General features: G+C 36.8%; 1 protein-coding gene across 2 annotated transcripts in view; it reads left to right on the forward strand.

Moving 5' to 3' along the window:
* The window catches only part of LOC139571636 (ornithine aminotransferase, mitochondrial-like), a 38,432-nt gene extending 19,540 nt beyond the window's left edge, over window positions 1-18,892 (forward strand). For both annotated transcript variants that reach the window (XM_071394690.1, XM_071394691.1), the window contains 5 exons: window positions 778-900; window positions 1,716-1,844; window positions 2,853-2,966; window positions 9,425-9,569; window positions 18,484-18,892. In XM_071394690.1, coding sequence (XP_071250791.1) covers window positions 778-900; window positions 1,716-1,844; window positions 2,853-2,966; window positions 9,425-9,569; window positions 18,484-18,644 — 672 coding nt within the window. In that variant the 3' untranslated portion in view covers window positions 18,645-18,892. The remainder of the gene's footprint in view (window positions 1-777; window positions 901-1,715; window positions 1,845-2,852; window positions 2,967-9,424; window positions 9,570-18,483) is intronic.
* Window positions 18,893-19,844: the final 952 nt, after the last annotated feature.

The raw sequence follows: 19,844 nt of genomic DNA on the forward strand, positions 1-19,844 counted from the left end.
TTTCCTGTCTCTCTATAATACTGGACCTTAATGTTACAGTTTCCTGTCCCTCTATAATACTGGACCTTAATGTTACTGCTCTACAGGCCAGTTTCCTGTCTCTCTATAATACTGGACCTTAATGTTACAGTTTCCTGTCCCTCTATAATACTGGACCTTAATGTTACTGTTCTACAGGCCAGTTTCCTGTCCCTCTATAATACTGGACCTTAATGTTACTGCTCTACAGGCCAGTTTCCTGTCTCTCTATAATACTGGACCTTAATGTTACAGTTTCCTGTCCCTCTATAATACTGGACCTTAATGTTACTGCTCTACAGGCCAGTTTCCTGTCCCTCTATAATACTGGACCTTAATGTTACAGTTTCCTGTCCCTCTATAATACTGGACCTTAATGTTACAGTTTCCTGTCCCTCTATAATACTGGACCTTAATGTTACTGCTCTACAGACCAGTTTCCTGTCCCTCTATAATACTGGACCTTAATGTTACTGCTCTACAGGCCAGTTTCCTGTCCCTCTATAATACTGGACCTTAATGTTACTGTTCTACAGGCCAGTTTCCTGGAGCCAGATCAGACCTAGTCCTGTTTGAGCGTGCTTAGTCCAGACGAAGTCTTGATCTGGGGAAATGGGCTTTTCTTCCATATTGTATCAGTAGACACATCAAAGGGAGTGTCTCCAGCCCTGTAAAATCCATTGATGAGATATGATCACGGATCACTTTATTTTTAAATTGACTAACTAGTGATGTGTTATCGCTGATGGATTGTTCCAGAAAGCTCTGCGGGACCCTAACGTAGCAGCCTTCATGGTGGAGCCCATCCAGGGAGAGGCTGGGGTGGTGGTTCCTGATCCTGGATACCTCACCGCTGTCAGACGACTCTGCACTCAGAACAACGTGAGTACGAGACGTGTCGGCGTTAAAAAACACAAACGCACATTGTACTGTAAAAGCCGTGAGAATCAACGGTTGATCCTTTTTTTGTCTTTGGAAACGGACACTTTTTCTCCCACCACTTTTGGTTGATTTGTTCAATCTGTTTATTTTGTTTTGTAAAATCAATAAAATACTGATGTAGCTTTTTCCTTGTAACTGCTTCCATGTGCTTGGGTCTAGAGACCAGGTTATAATTAATCACTTTTGTGATTCTCTGTGCTTGGGTCTAGAGACCAGGTTATAATAAATCACTTTTGTGATTCTCTGTGCTTTGGGTCTAGAGACCAGGTTATTATAAATCACTTTTGTGATTCTCTGTGCTTTGGGTCTAGAGACCAGGTTATTATAAATCACTTGTGATTCTCTGTGCTTTGGGTCTAGAGACCAGGTTATTATAAATCACTTTTGTGATTCTCTGTGCTTTGGGTCTAGAGACCAGGTTATTATAAATCACTTGTGATTCTCTGTGCTTTGGGTCTAGAGACCAGGTTATTATAAATCACTTGTGATTCTCTGTGCTTTGGGTCTAGAGACCAGGTTATTATAAATCACTTGTGATTCTCTGTGCTTTGGGTCTAGAGACCAGGTTATTATGAATCACTTTTGTGGCAACTATTGATTTTAAAAAAGGACTTTATAAATTAAATGTGATTATCTCCTACTGTATGGTGTTTAAGTGCATGTTTATAGCCGATGAGGTGCAGACTGGACTGGCTGTAGTGTAGAGACCCAGTCATACATAGACTCTACTAATATCTCTCTGTTCCAATGTCTAGGTGCTGTTCATAGCCGATGAGGTGCAGACTGGACTGGCCCGTACGGGCAGACGGCTGGCTGTGGACCATGAGGAAGTGCGTCCTGACATCGTGATCCTGGGAAAGGCTCTGTCTGGAGGAGTCTACCCTGTGAGTAACACAACACTGTTACACTACTGTTAAAGGAATTTTGATTCCTGTTTATTAACCAATTCAATTAAAACACTCTGCCCATAAATAAGAATTTGTAAGATAATTATTAGCATAAAATGGACAGATACCAGTCTTAAAATCAATCAATCAATAGCGTTTATTCTCGAGAGTACTGAATCATAGTACAATTTACATCGGGTTATATAATAAAGATGATGTCATAGGTTATAATGTCCATCCTCCTCTAGAATACAATGGCAATACAGTTCACAGCCTCATTACTGTCTGCCACCTGTTAGACAATCTGCAACCAACTCAAGGTCTTTCTCCTCCCTGGGTAGAGACAGAATGTCCTGTAAGGAACACAGCATTCCAGCCTGTCTGAAGATAACTCCATTCTTTCTAACAAGGAACATATTACACTCAACATTTATGAGTTATAATTCTAAGTCAAATGTGCACATATTTTAGTCATTAAACACAAAAATCCCGTAACACCTACGTTCTCTACGATGTTGTACTCCTCGTTTATTTACTGAACGAAAATGCCGTCTAATAATTTAGTACGGGGTGGGGTCGCATTAATACATGAATATTCATTGTTTAATTCACTTCCTTTTGTGACTTACTCACTGCTTTTTCAGCATGTTGTGACTGGGGCATGTTGTGACGGTTGTGACTGGGGACTGTTGTGACTGGGGACTGTTGTGACTGGGGACTGTTGTGACTGGGGACTGTTGTGACTGATGGGACTGTTGTGACTGGGGCATGTTGTGACTGATGGGACTGTTGTGACTGATGGGACTGGGGACTGTTGTGACTGGGGCATGTTGTGACTGGGGCATGATGTGACTGGGGCATGTTGTGACTGGGGACTGTTGTGACTGGGGACTGTTGTGACTGGGGACTGTTGTGACTGGGGACTGTTGTGACTGGGGACTGTTGTATGATGGGACTGTTGTGACTGGGTCATGTCAGTCTCTGATATAAACCTTGTCCTGCCAGGTGTCTGCGGTGCTGTGTGATGATGAGGTGATGCTGACCATCAAGCCTGGAGAGCACGGCTCTACGTACGGAGGAAACCCTCTGGCCTGCGGCGTTGCCATGGCAGCACTAGAGGTAACTGGTAGCTAGCTTTTGTTTATTTTAGTTAGTTAACTAACTAGCTATTTGGCTATGGACACATTCAGCTAGTTAGTTATTTGGCTATGGACAGATTCAGCTAGTTAGTTAGTTGGCTATGGACACATTCAGCTAGTTAGTTATTTGGCTATGGACAGATTCAGCTAGTTAGTTAGCTAGCTAGTTATTTGGCTATGGACAGATTCAGCTAGCTAGTTAGTTATTTGGCTATGGACAGATTCAGCTAGTTAGTTAGCTAGCTAGTTATTTGGCTATGGACAGATTCAGCTAGCTAGTTAGTTATTTGGCTATGGACAGATTCAGCTAGCTAGTTAGTTATTTGGCTATGGACAGATTCAACCAGCTAGTTAGTTATTTGGCTATGGACAGATTCAACCAGCTAGTTAGTTATTTGGCTATGGACAGATTCAGCTAGTTAGTTAGCTAGCTAGTTATTTGGCTATGGACAGATTCAGCCAGCTAGTTAGTTATTTGGCTATGGACAGATTCAGCTAGTTAGTTAGTTGGCTATGGACACATTCAGCTAGTTAGTTATTTGGCTATGGACAGATTCAGCTAGTTAGTTAGCTAGTTAGTTATTTGGCTATGGACAGATTCAACCAGCTAGTTAGTTATTTGGCTGTGGACAGATTCAGCCAGCTAGTTAGTTATTTGGCTATGGACAGATTCAGCTAGTTAGTTAGCTAGTTAGTTATTTGGCTATGGACAGATTCAACCAGCTAGTTAGTTATTTGGCTGTGGACAGATTCAGTTAGCTAGTTAGTTATTTGGCTATGGACAGATGCAGTTAGCTAGTTAGTTATTTGGCTACGGACAGATTCAGCTAGCTAGTTAGTTATTTGGCTACGGACAGATTCAGCTAGTTAGTTATTTGGCTGTGGACAGATTCAACCAGCTAGTTAGTTATTTGGTTGTGGACAGATTCAGCTAGTTAGTTAGTTATTTGGCTATGGACAGATTCAGCTAGTTAGTTAGTTATTTGGCTATGGACAGATTCAGTTAGCTAGTTAGTTATTTGGCTACGGACAGATTCAGCTAGTTAGTTATTTGGCTATGGACAGATTCAGCCAGCTAGTTAGTTATTTGGCTACGGACAGATTCAGCTAGTTAGTTATTTGGCTATGGACAGATTCAGCTAGTTAGTTATTTGGCTATGGACAGATTCAGCTAGCTAGTTAGTTATTTGGCTACGGACAGATTCAGCTAGTTAGTTATTTGGCTATGGACAGATTCAGCTAGTTAGTTATTTGGCTATGGACAGATTCAGCTAGCTAGCTAGTTAGTTATTTGGCTACGGACAGATTCAGCTAGCTAGTTAGTTATTTGGCTTTGGACAGATTCAGCTAGCTAGTTAGTTATTTGGCCATGGACAGATTCAACCAGCTAGTTAGTTATTTGGCTATGGACAGATTCAACCAGCTAGTTAGCTATTTGGCTATGGGCAGATTCAGCTAGCTAGTTAGTTATTTGGCTATGGACAGATTCAACCAGCTAGTTAGCTATTTGGCTATGGACAGATTCAGCTAGCTAGTTAGTTATTTGGCTATGGACAGATTCAACCAGCTAGTTAGCTATTTGGCTATTGGCAGATTCAGCTAGCTAGTTAGCTATTTGGCTATGGGCAGATTCAGCTAGCTAGTTAGTTATTTGGCTATGGACAGATTCAACCAGCTAGTTAGCTATTTGGCTATGGGCAGATTCAGCTAGTTAGTTATTTGGCTGTGGACAGATTCAACCAGCTAGTTAGTTATTTGGCTATGGACAGATTCAGCTAGCTAGCTAGTTATTTGGCTATGGACAGATTCAGCTAGCTAGTTAGTTATTTGGCTATGGGCAGATTCAGCTAGCTAGTTAGTTATTTGGCCATGGACAGATTCAACCAGCTAGTTAGTTATTTGGCTATGGACAGATTCAGCCAGCTAGTTAGCTATTTGGCTATGGGCAGATTCAGCTAGCTAGCTAGTTATTTGGCTATGGACAGATTCAGCTAGCTAGTTAGTTATTTGGCTATGGGCAGATTCAGCCAGCTAGTTAGTTATTTGGCTATGGACAGATTCAGCCAGCTAGTTAGTTATTTGGCTATGGACAGATTCAACCAGCTAGTTAGTTATTTATTTGGCTATGGACAGATTCAGCTAGTTAGTTAGTTATTTGGCTATGGACAGATTCAGCTAGTTAGTTATTTATTTGGCTATGGACAGATTCAGCTAGCTAGTTAGTTATTTGGCTATGGACAGATTCAGCTAGCTAGTTAGTTATTTGGCTGTGGACAGATTCAGCTAGCTAGCTAGTTATTTGGCTATGGACAGATTCAGCTAGCTAGTTATTTGGCTATGGACAGATTCAGCTAGTTAGTTATTTGGCTATGGACAGATTCAGCTAGCTAGTTAGTTATTTGGCTACGGACAGATTCAGCTAGTTATTTATTTATTTGGCTACGGACAGATTCAGCTAGTTAGTTATTTGGCTATGGACAGATTCAGCTAGCTAGTTAGTTATTTGGCTACGGACAGATTCAGCTAGTTAGTTATTTGGCTATGGACAGATTCAGCTAGCTAGTTAGTTATTTGGCTATGGACAGATTCAGCTAGCTAGTTAGTTATTTGGCTATGGACAGATTCAACCAGCTAGTTAATTATTTGGCTATGGACAGATTCAACCAGCTAGTTAGTTATTTGGCTATGGACAGATTCAGCTAGTTAGTTATTTGGCTATGGACAGATTCAACAAGCTAGTTAATTATTTGGCTACGGACAGATTCAGCTAGTTAGTTATTTGGCTATGGACAGATTCAACCAGCTAGTTAGTTATTTGGCTATGGACAGATTCAGTTAGCTAGTTAGTTATTTGGCTATGGACAGATTCAGCTAGCTAGTTAGTTATTTGGCTATGGACAGATTCAACCAGCTAGTTAGTTATTTGGCTATGGACAGATTCAGCTAGCTAGTTAGTTATTTGGCTGTGGACAGATTCAACCAGCTAGTTAGTTATTTGGCTATGGACAGATTCAGCTAGCTAGCTAGTTATTTGGCTATGGACAGATTCAGCTAGTTAGTTAGTTATTTGGCTATGGACAGATTCAACCAGCTAGTTAGTTATTTGGCTATGGACAGATTCAGCTAGTTAGTTATTTATTTGGCTACGGACAGATTCAGCTAGTTAGTTATTTGGCTATGGACAGATTCAGCTAGCTAGTTAGTTATTTGGCCATGGACAGATTCAGCTAGCTAGTTAGCTAGTTAGTTACAGTGGGGCAAAAAAGTATTTAGTCAGCCACCAATTGTGCAAGTTCTCCCACTTAAAAAGATGAGAGAGGCCTGTAATTTTCATCATAGGTACACTTCAACTATGACAGACAAAATGAAAAGAAAAGAAATCCAGAAAATCACATTGTAGGATTTTTTATGAATTTATTTGCAAATTATGGTGGAAAATAAATATTTGGTCAATAACAAAAGTTTATCTCAATACTTTGTTATATACCCTTTGTAGGCAATGACAGAGGTCAAACGTTTTCTGTAAGTCTTCACAAGGTTTTCACACACTGTTGCTGGTATTTTGGCCCATTCCTCCATTCAGATCTCCTCTAGAGCAGTGATGTTTTGGGGCTGTTGCTGGGCAACACGTACTTTCAACTCGCTCCAAAGATTTTCTATGGGGTTGAGATCTGGAGACTGGCTAGGCCACTCCAGGACCTTGAAATGCTTCTTACGAAACCACTCCTTCGTTGCCCGGGCGGTGTGTTTGGGATCATTGTCATGCTGAAAGACCCAGCCACGTTTCATCTTCAATGCACGGGCAATGCCCTTGCTGATGGAAGGAGGGCTATATAGAGTAGAGAGGCTATATAGAGTAGAGAGGCTATATAGAGTAGAGAGGCTATATAGAGTAGAGAGGCTATATAGAGTAGAGAGGCTATATAGAGTAGAGAGGCTATATAGAGTAGAGAGGCTATATAGAGTAGAGAGGCTATATAGAGTAGTGAGGCTATATAGAGTAGTGAGGCTATATAGAGTAGTGAGGCTATATAGAGTAGTGAGGCTATATAGAGTAGTGAGGCTATATAGAGTAGTGAGGCTATATAGAGTAGTGAGGCTATATAGAGTAGAGGCTATATACAGTAGAGAGGCTATATACAGTAGAGAGGCTATATACAGTAGAGAGGCTATATACAGTAGAGAGGCTATATACAGTAGAGAGGCTATATACAGTAGAAAGGCTATATACAGTAGAGAGGCTATATACAGTAGAGAGGCTATATACAGTAGAGAGGCTATATACAGTAGAGAGGCTATATACAGTAGAGAGGCTATATACAGTAGCGAGGCTATAACAGTAGAGAGGCTATATACAGTAGTGAGGCTATATACAGTAGAGAGGCTATATACAGTAGCGAGGCTATATACAGTAGTGAGGCTATATACAGTAGTGAGGCTATATACAGTAGTGAGGCTATATACAGTAGTGAGGCTATATAGAGTAGAGAGGCTATATACATAGAGTAGAGAGGCTATATACATAGAGTAGAGAGGCTATATACATAGAGTAGAGAGGCTATATACATAGAGTAGAGAGGCTATATACAGTAGAGAGGCTGCATACAGTAGAGAGGCTATATACAGTAGAGAGGCTATTACAGTAGCGAGGCTATAACAGTAGAGAGGCTATATACAGTAGTGAGGCTATATACAGTAGAGGGGCTATATACAGTAGCGAGGCTATAACAGTAGTGAGGCTATATACAGTAGTGAGGCTATATACAGTAGTGAGGCTATATACAGTAGTGAGGCTATATAGAGTAGAGAGGCTATATACATAGAGTAGAGAGGCTATATAGAGTAGAGAGGCTATATAGAGTAGAGAGGCTATATACATAGAGTAGAGAGGCTATATACATAGAGTAGAGAGGCTATATACATAGAGTAGAGAGGCTATATACATAGAGTAGAGAGGCTATATAGAGTAGTGAGGCTATATAGAGTAGTGAGGCTATATAGAGTAGTGAGGCTATATAGAGTAGTGAGGCTATATAGAGTAGTGAGGCTATATAGAGTAGTGAGGCTATATAGAGTAGAGGCTATATACAGTAGAGAGGCTATATACAGTAGAGAGGCTATATACAGTAGAGAGGCTATATACAGTAGAGAGGCTATATACATAGAGTAGAGAGGCTATATACATAGAGTAGAGAGGCTATATACATAGAGTAGAGAGGCTATATACATAGAGTAGAGAGGCTATATACATAGAGTAGAGAGGCTATATAGAGTAGTGAGGCTATATAGAGTAGTGAGGCTATATAGAGTAGTGAGGCTATATAGAGTAGTGAGGCTATATAGAGTAGTGAGGCTATATAGAGTAGTGAGGCTATATAGAGTAGTGAGGCTATATAGAGTAGAGGCTATATACAGTAGAGAGGCTATATACAGTAGAGAGGCTATATACAGTAGAGAGGCTATATACAGTAGAGAGGCTATATACAGTAGAGAGGCTATATACAGTAGAGAGGCTATATACAGTAGAGAGGCTATATACAGTAGAGAGGCTATATACAGTAGCGAGGCTATAACAGTAGAGAGGCTATATACAGTAGTGAGGCTATATACAGTAGAGAGGCTATATACAGTAGCGAGGCTATATACAGTAGTGAGGCTATATACAGTAGTGAGGCTATATACAGTAGTGAGGCTATATACAGTAGTGAGGCTATATAGAGTAGAGAGGCTATATACATAGAGTAGAGAGGCTATATACATAGAGTAGAGAGGCTATATACATAGAGTAGAGAGGCTATATACATAGAGTAGAGAGGCTATATACATAGAGTAGAGAGGCTATATACAGTAGAGAGGCTGCATACAGTAGAGAGGCTATATACAGTAGAGAGGCTATATACAGTAGCGAGGCTATAACAGTAGAGAGGCTATATACAGTAGTGAGGCTATATACAGTAGAGAGGCTATATACAGTAGCGAGGCTATAACAGTAGTGAGACTATATACAGTAGTGAGGCTATATACAGTAGTGAGGCTATATACAGTAGTGAGGCTATATAGAGTAGAGAGGCTATATACATAGAGTAGAGAGGCTATATAGAGTAGAGAGGCTATATACATAGAGTAGAGAGGCTATATACATAGAGTAGAGAGGCTATATACATAGAGTAGAGAGGCTATATACATAGAGTAGAGAGGCTATATACATAGAGTAGAGAGGCTATATAGAGTAGAGAGGCTATATAGAGTAGAGAGGCTATATAGAGTAGATAGGCTATATAGAGTAGAGAGGCTATATACAGTAGAGGGGCTATATACAGTAGAGGGGCTATATACAGTAGAGGGGCTATATACAGTAGAGAGGCTACATACAGACACCGGTTAGTCAGGCTGATTGAGGTAGTAACAGACCTAACAGTATGTTGTCCTCCCTGACAGGTTCTGGAGGAAGAGAAGCTGGCGGAGAACGCTGAGAACATGGGCCAGCTGCTGAGGTCAGAACTGTCAAAGCTTCCTAAAGAGATCGTCCCCATCGTCCGGGGCAAGGGCCTCCTCAATGCCATCGTCATCAAGGAGACTAAAGGTATGGGTGTATATCTGATGTGAAATCACTTTCAAAACTGCAAACATTTCTCTCCGCCCCATGGCACAATGAGTAGAATTGCAGGAAACGTATTATCATAATGATATCTCACTGACCTGTTATAATAATGATATCTCACTGACTTGTTATAATAATGATATCTCACTGACCTGTTATAATAATGATACCTCACTGACTTGTTATAATAATGATATCTCACTGACTTGTTATAATAATGATATCTCACTGACCTGTTATAATAATGATATCTCACTGACTTGTTATAATAATGATATCTCACTGACTTGTTATAATAATGATATCTCACTGACTTGTTATAATAATGATATCTCACTGACTTGTTATAATAATGATATCTCACTGACCTGTTATAATAATGATACCTCACTGACTTGTTATAATAATGATATCTCACTGACTTGTTATAATAATGATATCTCACTGACCTGTTATAATAATGATATCTCACTGACTTGTTATAATATTGATATCTCACTGACCTGTTATAGTAATGATATCTCACTGACTTGTTATAATAATGATATCTCACTGACCTGTTATAATAATGATATCTCACTGACTTGTTATAATAATGATACCTCACTGACCTGTTATAATAATGATATCTCACTGACCTGTTATAATAATGATACCTCACTGACCTGTTATAATAATGATATCTCACTGACCTGTTATAATAATGATACCTCACTGACCTGTTATAATAATGATGATATCTCACTGACCTGTTATAATAATGATGATATCTCACTGACCTGTTATAATAATGATACCTCACTGACCTGTTATAATAATGATACCTCACTGACCTGTTATAATAATGATACCTCACTGACCTGTTATAATAATAATGATACCTCACTGACCTGTTATAATAATGATACCTCACTGACCTGTTATAATAATGATGATATCTCACTGACCTGTTATAATAATGATACCTCACTGACCTGTTATAATAATGATACCTCACTGACCTGTTATAATAATGATACCTCACTGACCTGTTATAGTAATGATACCTCACTGACCTGTTATAATAATGATATCTCACTGACTTGTTATAGTAATGATACCTCACTGACTTGTTATAATAATGATACCTCACTGACCTGTTATAATAATAATGATACCTCACTGACCTGTTATAATAATAATGATATCTCACTGACCTGTTATAATAATGATACCTCACTGACCTGTTATAATAATAATGATATCTCACTGACCTGTTATAATAATGATACCTCACTGACTTGTTATAATAATGATACCTCACTGACCTGTTATAGTAATGATATCTCACTGACCTGTTATAGTAATGATACCTCACTGACCTGTTATAATAATGATATCTCACTGACCTGTTATAATAATGATATCTCACTGACCTGTTATAATAATGATATCTCACTGACCTGTTATAATAATGATATCTCACTGACCTGTTATAATAATGATATCTCACTGACCTGTTATAATAATGATACCTCACTGACCTGTTATAATAATGATACCTCACTGACCTGTTATAGTAATGATATCTCACTGACCTGTTATAATAATGATACCTCACTGACCTGTTATAGTAATGATACCTCACTGACCTGTTATAATAATGATACCTCACTGACCTGTTATAATAATGATATCTCACTGACCTGTTATAATAATGATACCTCACTGACCTGTTATAATAATGATATCTCACTGACCTGTTATAATAATGATATCTCACTGACCTGTTATAATAATGATATCTCACTGACCTGTTATAATAATGATATCTCACTGACCTGTTATAATAATGATATCTCACTGACCTGTTATAGTAATGATATCTCACTGACCTGTTATAGTAATGATATCTCACTGACCTGTTATAGTAATGATATCTCACTGACCTGTTATAATAATGATATCTCACTGACCTGTTATAATAATGATATCTCACTGACCTGTTATAATAATGGTATCTCACTGACCTGTTATAATAATGATATCTCACTGACCTGTTATAGTAATGATACCTCACTGACCTGTTATAATAATGAGATCTCACTGACCTGTTATAATAATGAGATCTCACTGACCTGTTATAGTAATGATACCTCACTGACCTGTTATAATAATGATATCTCACTGACCTGTTATAATAATGATATCTCACTGACCTGTTATAATAATGATACCTCACTGTCCTGTTATAGTAATGAGATCTCACTGACCTGTTATAGTAATGATACCTCACTGACCTGTTATAATAATGATATCTCACTGACCTGTTATAATAATGATATCTCACTGACCTGTTATAATAATGATATCTCACTGACCTGTTATAATAATGATACCTCACTGACCTGTTATAGTAATGAGATCTCACTGACCTGTTATAGTAATGATACCTCACTGACCTGTTATAATAATGATATCTCACTGACCTGTTATAATAATGATATCTCACTGACCTGTTATAATAATGATATCTCACTGACCTGTTATAATAATGATACCTCACTGACCTGTTATAGTAATGAGATCTCACTGACCTGTTATAGTAATGATACCTCACTGACCTGTTATAATAATGATATCTCACTGACCTGTTATAATAATGATATCTCACTGACCTGTTATAATAATGATACCTCACTGACCTGTTATAATAATGATACCTCACTGACCTGTTATAATAATGATACCTCACTGACCTGTTATAATAATGATACCTCACTGACCTGTTATAATAATGATATCTCACTGACCTGTTATAATAATGATATCTCACTGACCTGTTATAGTAATGATATCTCACTGACCTGTTATAATAATGATACCTCACTGACCTGTTATAGTAATGAGATCTCACTGACCTGTTATAATAATGATACCTCACTGACCTGTTATAATAATGATATCTCACTGACCTGTTATAATAATGATATCTCACTGACCTGTTATAATAATGATATCTCACTGACCTGTTATAATAATGATATCTCACTGACCTGTTATAATAATGATATCTCACTGACCTGTTATAATAATGATACCTCACTGACCTGTTATAATAATGATATCTCACTGACCTGTTATAATAATGATATCTCACTGACCTCTTATAATAATGATATCTCACTGACCTGTTATAATAATGATATCTCACTGACCTGTTATAATAATGATATCTCACTGACCTGTTATAGTAATGATACCTCACTGACCTGTTATAATAATGATACCTCACTGACCTGTTATAATAATGATATCTCACTGACCTGTTATAATAATGATACCTCACTGACCTGTTATAATAATGATACCTCACTGACCTGTTATAATAATGATGATATCTCACTGACCTGTTATAATAATGATACCTCACTGACCTGTTATAATAATGATATCTCACTGACCTGTTATAATAATGATACCTCACTGACCTGTTATAGTAATGAGATCTCACTGACCTGTTATAATAATGAGATCTCACTGACCTGTTATAATAATGATACCTCACTGACCTGTTATAATAATGATATCTCACTGACCTGTTATAATAATGATACCTCACTGACCTGTTATAATAATGATATCTCACTGACCTGTTATAATAATGATATCTCACTGACCTGTTATAATAATGATATCTCACTGACCTGTTATAGTAATGATACCTCACTGACCTGTTATAATAATGATATCTCACTGACCTGTTATAATAATGATATCTCACTGACCTCTTATAATAATGATATCTCACTGACCTGTTATAATAATGATATCTCACTGACCTGTTATAATAATGATATCTCACTGACCTCTTATAATAATGATATCTCACTGACCTCTTATAATAATGATATCTCACTGACCTGTTATAATAATGATATCTCACTGACCTGTTATAGTAATGATACCTCACTGACCTGTTATAATAATGATATCTCACTGACCTGTTATAATAATGATATCTCACTGACCTGTTATAATAATGATATCTCACTGACCTGTTATAATAATGATACCTCACTGACCTGTTATAGTAATGAGATCTCACTGACCTGTTATAGTAATGATACCTCACTGACCTGTTATAATAATGATATCTCACTGACCTGTTATAATAATGATATCTCACTGACCTGTTATAATAATGATACCTCACTGACCTGTTATAATAATGATACCTCACTGACCTGTTATAATAATGATACCTCACTGACCTGTTATAATAATGATACCTCACTGACCTGTTATAATAATGATATCTCACTGACCTGTTATAGTAATGATATCTCACTGACCTGTTATAATAATGATACCTCACTGACCTGTTATAGTAATGAGATCTCACTGACCTGTTATAATAATGAGATCTCACTGACCTGTTATAATACTGATACCTCACTGACCTGTTATAATAATGATATCTCACTGACCTGTTATAATAATGATATCTCACTGACCTGTTATAATAATGATATCTCACTGACCTGTTATAATAATGATATCTCACTGACCTGTTATAATAATGATATCTCACTGACCTGTTATAATAATGATATCTCACTGACCTGTTATAATAATGATATCTCACTGACCTGTTATAATAATGATATCTCACTGACCTGTTATAATAATGATACCTCACTGACCTGTTATAATAATGATATCTCACTGACCTGTTATAATAATGATATCTCACTGACCTGTTATAATAATGATATCTCACTGACCTGTTATAATAATGATATCTCACTGACCTGTTATAGTAATGATACCTCACTGACCTGTTATAATAATGATACCTCACTGACCTGTTATAATAATGATATCTCACTGACCTGTTATAATAATGATATCTCACTGACCTGTTATAATAATGATACCTCACTGACCTGTTATAATAATGATACCTCACTGACCTGTTATAATAATGATATCTCACTGACCTGTTATAATAATGATATCTCACTGACCTGTTATAATAATGATACCTCACTGACCTGTTATAATAATGATGATATCTCACTGACCTGTTATAATAATGATATCTCACTGACCTGTTATAATAATGATATCTCACTGACCTGTTATAATAATGATATCTCACTGACCTGTTATAATAATGATACCTCACTGACCTGTTATAGTAATGAGATCTCACTGACCTGTTATAATAATGAGATCTCACTGACCTGTTATAATAATGATACCTCACTGACCTGTTATAATAATGATATCTCACTGACCTGTTATAATAATGATATCTCACTGACCTGTTATAATAATGATATCTCACTGACCTGTTATAATAATGATATCTCACTGACCTGTTATAATAATGATACCTCACTGACCTGTTATAATAATGATATCTCACTGACCTGTTATAATAATGATATCTCACTGACCTGTTATAATAATGATATCTCACTGACCTGTTATAATAATGATATCTCACTGACCTCTTATAATAATGATATCTCACTGACCTGTTATAATAATGATATCTCACTGACCTGTTATAATAATGATATCTCACTGACCTGTTATAGTAATGATACCTCACTGACCTGTTATAATAATGATATCTCACTGACCTGTTATAATAATGATATCTCACTGACCTGTTATAATAATGATATCTCACTGACCTGTTATAATAATGATATCTCACTGACCTGTTATAGGAATGCTACCTCACTGACCTGTTATAATAATGATATCTCACTGACCTGTTATAATAATGATATCTCACTGACCTGTTATAATAATGATATCTCACTGACCTGTTATAATAATGATATCTCACTGACCTGTTATAGTAATGATACCTCACTGACCTGTTATAATAATGATATCTCACTGACCTGTTATAATAATGATATCTCACTGACCTGTTATAATAATGATATCTCACTGACCTGTTATAATAATGATATCTCACTGACCTGTTATAGTAATGCTACCTCACTGACCTGTTATAATAATGATATCTCACTGACCTGTTATAATAATGATATCTCACTGACCTGTTATAATAATGATATCTCACTGACCTGTTATAATAATGATACCTCACTGACCTGTTATAGTAATGAGATCTCACTGACCTGTTATAGTAATGATACCTCACTGACCTGTTATAATAATGATATCTCACTGACCTGTTATAATAATGATATCTCACTGACCTGTTATAATAATGATACCTCACTGACCTGTTATAATAATGATACCTCACTGACCTGTTATAATAATGATACCTCACTGACCTGTTATAATAATGATACCTCACTGACCTGTTATAATAATGATATCTCACTGACCTGTTATAGTAATGATATCTCACTGACCTGTTATAATAATGATACCTCACTGACCTGTTATAGTAATGAGATCTCACTGACCTGTTATAATAATGAGATCTCACTGACCTGTTATAATAATGAGATCTCACTGACCTGTTATAATAATGATACCTCACTGACCTGTTATAATAATGATATCTCACTGACCTGTTATAATAATGATATCTCACTGACCTGTTATAATAATGATATCTCACTGACCTGTTATAATAATGATATCTCACTGACCTGTTATAATAATGATATCTCACTGACCTGTTATAATAATGATATCTCACTGACCTGTTATAATAATGATATCTCACTGACCTGTTATAATAATGATATCTCACTGACCTGTTATAATAATTGATATCTCACTGACCTGTTATAATAATGATATCTCACTGACCTGTTATAATAATGATACCTCACTGACCTGTTATAATAATGATATCTCACTGACCTGTTATAATAATGATATCTCACTGACCTGTTATAATAATGATATCTCACTGACCTGTTATAATAATGATATCTCACTGACCTGTTATAGTAATGATACCTCACTGACCTGTTATAATAATGATACCTCACTGACCTGTTATAATAATGATATCTCACTGACCTGTTATAATAATGATATCTCACTGACCTGTTATAATAATGATACCTCACTGACCTGTTATAATAATGATGATATCTCACTGACCTGTTATAATAATGATACCTCACTGACCTGTTATAATAATGATATCTCACTGACCTGTTATAATAATGATACCTCACTGACCTGTTATAGTAATGAGATCTCACTGACCTGTTATAATAATGAGATCTCACTGACCTGTTATAATAATGATACCTCACTGACCTGTTATAATAATGATATCTCACTGACCTGTTATAATAATGATACCTCACTGACCTGTTATAATAATGATATCTCACTGACCTGTTATAATAATGATATCTCACTGACCTGTTATAATAATGATATCTCACTGACCTGTTATAATAATGATATCTCACTGACCTGTTATAATAATGATATCTCACTGACCTGTTATAATAATGATATCTCACTGACCTGTTATAGTAATGATACCTCACTGACCTGTTATAATAATGATATCTCACTGACCTGTTATAATAATGATATCTCACTGACCTCTTATAATAATGATATCTCACTGACCTGTTATAGTAATGATATCTCACTGACCTGTTATAGTAATGATACCTCACTGACCTGTTATAATAATGATACCTCACTGACCTGTTATAATAATGATATCTCACTGACCTCTTATAATAATGATATCTCACTGACCTCTTATAATAATGATATCTCACTGACCTGTTATAGTAATGATACCTCACTGACCTGTTATAATAATGATACCTCACTGACCTGTTATAATAATGATATCTCACTGACCTGTTATAATAATGATATCTCACTGACCTGTTATAATAATGATACCTCACTGACCTGTTATAATAATGATGATATCTCACTGACCTGTTATAATAATGATACCTCACTGACCTGTTATAATAATGATATCTCACTGACCTGTTATAATAATGATATCTCACTGACCTGTTACTGACCTGTTATAATAATGATATCTCACTGACCTGTTACTGACCTGTTATAATAATGATATCTCACTGACATGTTATAATAATGATACCTCACTGACCTGTTATAATAATGATATCTCACTGACCTGTTACTGACCTGTTACTGACCTGTTATAATAATGATACCTCACTGACCTGTTATAATAATGATGATATCTCACTGACCTGTTATAATAATGATACCTCACTGACCTGTTATAATAATGATATCTCACTGACCTGTTATAATAATGATATCTCACTGACCTGTTACTGACCTGTTATAATAATGATATCTCACTGACCTGTTACTGACCTGTTATAATAATGATATCTCACTGACCTGTTATAATAATGATACCTCACTGACCTGTTATAATAATGATATCTCACTGACCTGTTACTGACCTGTTACTGACCTGTTATAATAATGATATCTCACTGACCTGTTGCATGTCTCCACTAACTTAACTATCTTAAAGAGACAGTGTATCATTTTCTGTAATGCATCTCAATAGGTAGTTGTTTTACACAATGTAAAAAAAATACTAATATTCCAAATGACTTTGTAATTTTAATGGCAGGTATTTGGATCAACAGTTTAGCTTTTTATACTGAACAAATGTATTTTACACAACATGTGCTTCAAATTGGCTATATCTGAAATCAATTTAAATATCATATATATATATCTCTCTCTCTGGTGCTCCTAAATTGGATGTTGTGCTCCTCACTGTTTAAACAATAAATTGTTTTAGAGTCCTGCTTGGGTTTTTGTAATTTTTGCTCTGTAGGCTGAAGCTTTGACCCCTGACCTGTGTGTGTGTGTGTGTGTGTGTGTGTGTGTGTGTGTGTGTGTGTGTGTGCGCTCACTTCCCCCTCAGACTATGACGCCTGGAGAGTGTGCATGCGTCTCCGTGACAACGGACTGTTGGCCAAGCCCACCCACGGTGACATCATCCGTTTGGCCCCTCCCCTCATCATTAAAGACCACGAGGTCAGAGAGTGTGCCGACATCATCCAGAGAACCATCATGTCCTTCTAGAACCACCCCGGAACTTATTCTAGAACCACCCGGGACTTATTCTAGAACCACCCCAGAACTTATTCTAGAACCACCCGGAACTTATTCTAGAACACTGGAACCAACAGTGATAGCCTTCTAATCTAACTGATCTGAAAAACAATAACTATCAATCTGCTATTGGAATGTGTTACTCACTCTAAAGATTTAGCAAATAAGTGTTATTATAAGCAGTACTCTCTCTTAAGTTAATATACTATGAGAATGTATGTGGACAATTCTTTTCTTTCTCACAGTACTGACATTTTGTTGTAATGTCAATCTAAGCATCATCCAACCTGAGAAGGTTTTCTCTTTTGAAGTGCTGGGACTGAAGAGGGTTTACAGGGTTACGCTGCTGCTCCGAAGCAACTTGGGGTGACCTTTCAACCCAGGGATGTTTTTAACTCTTGCATCTGGTTAGTTGGAAGACGGTTCAGATACTGATTTAATTTAGTTGTTAAATCTGGCAACTACTACTGCAGCAAAGGTAAACAAATGTAATGTGCTTCAACAAAACTTTTTTCATTTTCTAAAAGGTAGCATTGTTTTAAAAAACAAAGAAACATACAATTATTTAAATGTTAAAGGAATTTATTTGCTTGTTGGTGAAATGAGCTTGAACGTTTTACTGAAAGACACAGGTATAACCAATAAGGATATTTTAAGTATTTAAAGGGCAATATTTTAAAACCACTATACTACTACCCTATAGACCCTGGTCTAAAGTAGTGCACTACTACCCTATAGACCCTGGTCTAAAGTAGTGCACTACTACCCTATAGACCCTGGTCTAAAGTAGTGCACTACTACCCTATAGACCCTGGTCTAAAGTAGTGCACTACTACCCTATAGACCCTGGTCTAAAGTAGTGCACTACTACCCTATAGACCCTGGTCTAAAGTAGTGCACTACTACCCTATAGACCCTGGTCTAAAGTAGTGCACTACTACCCTATAGACCCTGGTCTAAAGTAGTGCACTACTACCCTATAGACCCTGGTCTAAAGTAGTGCACTACTACCCTATAGACCCTGGTCTAAAGTAGTGCACTACTAAGGAAATAGGGTGCCATTTCAGAAACAACCTCTAATTAAGCAATAAGGCACCTCGGGGTTTGTGATATATGGCCAATACACCACAGCTAAGGGGAGTTCTTAACCACGACGCAACGCGGAGTGCC

This window comes from Salvelinus alpinus, chromosome 3 (genome assembly GCF_045679555.1).
Source record: "Salvelinus alpinus chromosome 3, SLU_Salpinus.1, whole genome shotgun sequence".
Lineage (NCBI taxonomy): Eukaryota > Metazoa > Chordata > Actinopteri > Salmoniformes > Salmonidae > Salvelinus > Salvelinus alpinus.